The 3,049-nt window shown below is 43.0% G+C and overlaps 1 protein-coding gene across 1 annotated transcript; it reads left to right on the forward strand.

The window, feature by feature from the left end:
* The first annotated feature begins 371 nt into the window (after nucleotides 1-371).
* Nucleotides 372-2,785, forward strand: LOC147446202 (clavaminate synthase-like protein At3g21360). The gene is made up of 3 exons (XM_086526192.1): nucleotides 372-859; nucleotides 989-1,251; nucleotides 2,222-2,785. Exons 1-3 carry the CDS (start codon nucleotides 485-487, stop codon nucleotides 2,598-2,600), a joined length of 1,017 nt encoding a protein of 338 aa, XP_086382318.1. The 5' UTR covers nucleotides 372-484; the 3' UTR covers nucleotides 2,601-2,785.
* The last annotated feature ends 264 nt before the right edge of the window (nucleotides 2,786-3,049 follow it).

The raw sequence follows: 3,049 nt of genomic DNA on the forward strand, positions 1-3,049 counted from the left end.
CCTCTTGACAAAATCAAAGAAATGATTTTGTATTTTGAAAAAATGATTTTTTTCGAACACTAAGTTGAAGTGAAACTCCGTGGCCTTGCTAAAGAGTTAAAGTAGTATAAATATAGATATAGTACTAAATATTGTGACTTTTTGACAAAACTAAGAAGTCAAAACTAAGTCTTTTCACTACTTCCTACTTACCCTTCACTTTTCCTTCTCAGGCCAAATGACTCACTACTTATCCTTCACTTTTCTTAGGATTCTTGAAATGAAGGAGAGAGTGACATATGGATGCCCTCTCCTTCCTTTAAAATTTGAAGTTCAATTATATATACTATAGATAGATAGATATAGATATAGAATACTCTAAGAATTTGCATAAGTCAAGAAAACTGTAGCAGACTGAATTTTGAAAGGCTGTGACACTGTAGTAGTAGGAGCTCAGCTGGAAGGGCACCACCATTGATCCGCGTGCATCCCACACAGAAGCTCCATGACTATGGCGGGGAAAGCAGGCTGCAGCTCGGTAGCAGAAGCTTGCCTATCAGAGCAGCGCATAGTAGACGGCAAGGCTTTCCCCTTGGTGCTCACGCCTACTTCATCCCTGGAGTCTGCCATTGATGCATGCAAGCTATTCCACACATGCAGAGATTTTTTGGAGCAGAAGCTCAAAGAGCATGGCGCCCTCTTTCTTCGCGGCTTTCCGCTGTGCAGTGGCGTAGATTTCCATGCGGCCGTTGAAGCCCTCGGCTGGCACACCCTCCCTTACATTGGATCTGCCATTCGGACGCAGGTTGTAGGGCCTGTTTACACCGCCAATGACTCCGATCCGGATGTTGTCGTCAACTTTCATCATGAAATGGCACAGGTGTGAGAAGAGACAATGATCCTTGTGGTGTGTGTGTGTGTGTGTGTGAGAGAGAGAGAGAGAGAGAGAGAGAGAGAGAGAGAGCTCCTTCCTGTCTTTCCAGTCTCTTGCATCATGCGCCGTGTGCAGGTAGAAGATGAATCGAGTTGGCCTTCCAAAGTTTTGTTCTTCTGTGAGACGCCACCGCCGGAGGGAGGACAGACACCAATAATCATGAGTCATAAAGTGACTCAAGGCCTATGGATGCAGTGCCCTGATTTCATGCAGAAACTAGAGGACCTAGGGTTGCTTAGCCTCAAGGTTCTACCAATGGTGAAGGACCCCAGGTATTTCTCACTCCAAGGTTGGCCAATGGTGTTCGGGACGAGGGATAAGAAAGAGGCTGAAGCAAGGTTGGTATTAACAGCTGCTTAATATCTGCTTTCTGATTCATATTTGATAGTTTTTGCGACATGGCATTTTCCCTGCAAGATACAGAGCAATTGAAGATGTAAAGTCTACAGGATAAACCCTAAACTGTGATCTAAACGCATCAAACATAAGAATGACACCGCAGTTGAAAAATTGGGTATGTCATTTAATCAGGGCTTTTAATGTCCATTATACTGCTTTTGATGCTGTTCATCAGCATTTAATGTGCTGTTACGTTGTCAGCTTGTTGTGTCTCTATTTCAATCATGTGACAAGCGGCAGCAGCGGAAGATGGACGGATATGGCTGAAAATAGCGGTAACAGGTGCACAATCCTTTGGATCCGATGGCGGATAGCTGCAGCAACCTCCGAATGTGGAACCTCCCAGAGCAACCCCATCGCAGGGGGAGAGAGAGAGAGCCCAAAAAGCTTGCAACTTCGATGATGAACTGATGATACAACTGGTGGGCACTCCCTCCCTATATAGGGTAAAGGCCAGATTGCCCTACTTCCCTACAAAAACCGGACGACCTTAAAATAGGGAGGAAAATTGGGAAAAACTGCTAAAAAAACCCTTAAAACTGCCCGTAGGTGTAATCCAATGGAACAGGGCTTTGGGATAAAATGCCTTGAGCTTGGGGCCACCAAGAGGCACGCTACACTGTGTGCAATATAGGGTGGGCAAAAAACAATGGCGGGAATAGGCCAAAAATGACCTCACTTAGGCTAGGCACAGCCACAAAACAACCCTCACTCCCTATGATACTGGGGCACTAGCAACTTTGCCAGGACCAGTTGGAGAGGTGACAAACTTTTATGGTTTCTCTGTAGAAGAGTATAAATGGTTCGACGGAACACATTAGATGCAAGTAGTACATGTCTACGATTTTAAGGAATGTTGATGTCTTGTGAGGTGCTCCCATTAATTATTTGTAATTATTGTGTTTTCAGAGCCAAAAAGAATTTGAATGCTAAGATGGAATGGCTTCCGGGAAGCAACATGAATCTGGTGCTAGGTCCTTTTAAGGCAACAAGGAATTTTGGCCGAGGAGACCGTGCGAATGCTTGGTTCAATCAGATTGTATCCTATTACACAGGTTTAAGCCACAAAGTGGGGATGTCTTCGGATCAACCTTATGATGTGGTCTTTGGTGATGGGTCCCCATTGCCAACAGATGCCGTAGCGACTTGCAAGAAGATACATGAGGAGAATAGTGTTGACATTCCATGGAAGCAAGGAGACTTGATGATTCTTGATAACTCGTCTGTGATGCATGGTAGGCGAGCTTACAAGCCGCCTCGTCAAATCTTAGTTACTCTGTGCAGGTAAAACGTTGAGTGAGGACTTCTTACTAGGAAGTAAAGTAAAAGCTTGTGTATTGTCGAAGCTACCTAGATTTAGCTTGCAATAACCTCTATTTTATATTTAACATAGAGGTATATTTAGCCCCATTATATGAATGTTTGCCCACTTTGTAATTATTTTTAATCTATAAGGATGCAATCTACACCATTCTTACGTTGTAATAAATTTAATCTGTAGGGTGCAATGTACACCATTTGGAAGTATGGGAAGCCCATCTGCGTAGTTAATAAGGAATTAGTGGATAACTTATAATAGTTATCCACTAATTCCTTATTACCTATGCAGATGGGCTTCCCATAATAAATTTAATTCCTTATTAAATTTATTACGTTGTAATAAATTTAATCTATAGGGTGCAATGTACACCATCTGGAAGTATGGGAAGCCCATCTGCATAGGTAATAAGGAATTAG

This window comes from Adiantum capillus-veneris, chromosome 12 (assembly GCF_014529385.1).
Source record: "Adiantum capillus-veneris isolate H3 chromosome 12, ASM1452938v2, whole genome shotgun sequence".
Classification (NCBI taxonomy): domain Eukaryota; kingdom Viridiplantae; phylum Streptophyta; class Polypodiopsida; order Polypodiales; family Pteridaceae; genus Adiantum; species Adiantum capillus-veneris.

What these genes read in the sequence shown, in the direction of transcription:
- LOC147446202 (XM_086526192.1), top strand. Translation starts at nt 485, where the DNA reads ATGACTATGGCGGGGAAAGCAGGCTGCAGCTCGGTAGCAGAAGCTTGC. An exon ending in TTCATCATGAAATGGCACAG is followed by an intron (nt 860 to 988) that starts GTGTGAGAAGAG and finishes CGCCGTGTGCAG; the next exon opens with GTAGAAGATGAATCGAGTTG. An exon ending in AAGAAAGAGGCTGAAGCAAG is followed by an intron (nt 1,252 to 2,221) that starts GTTGGTATTAAC and finishes TTGTGTTTTCAG; the next exon opens with AGCCAAAAAGAATTTGAATG.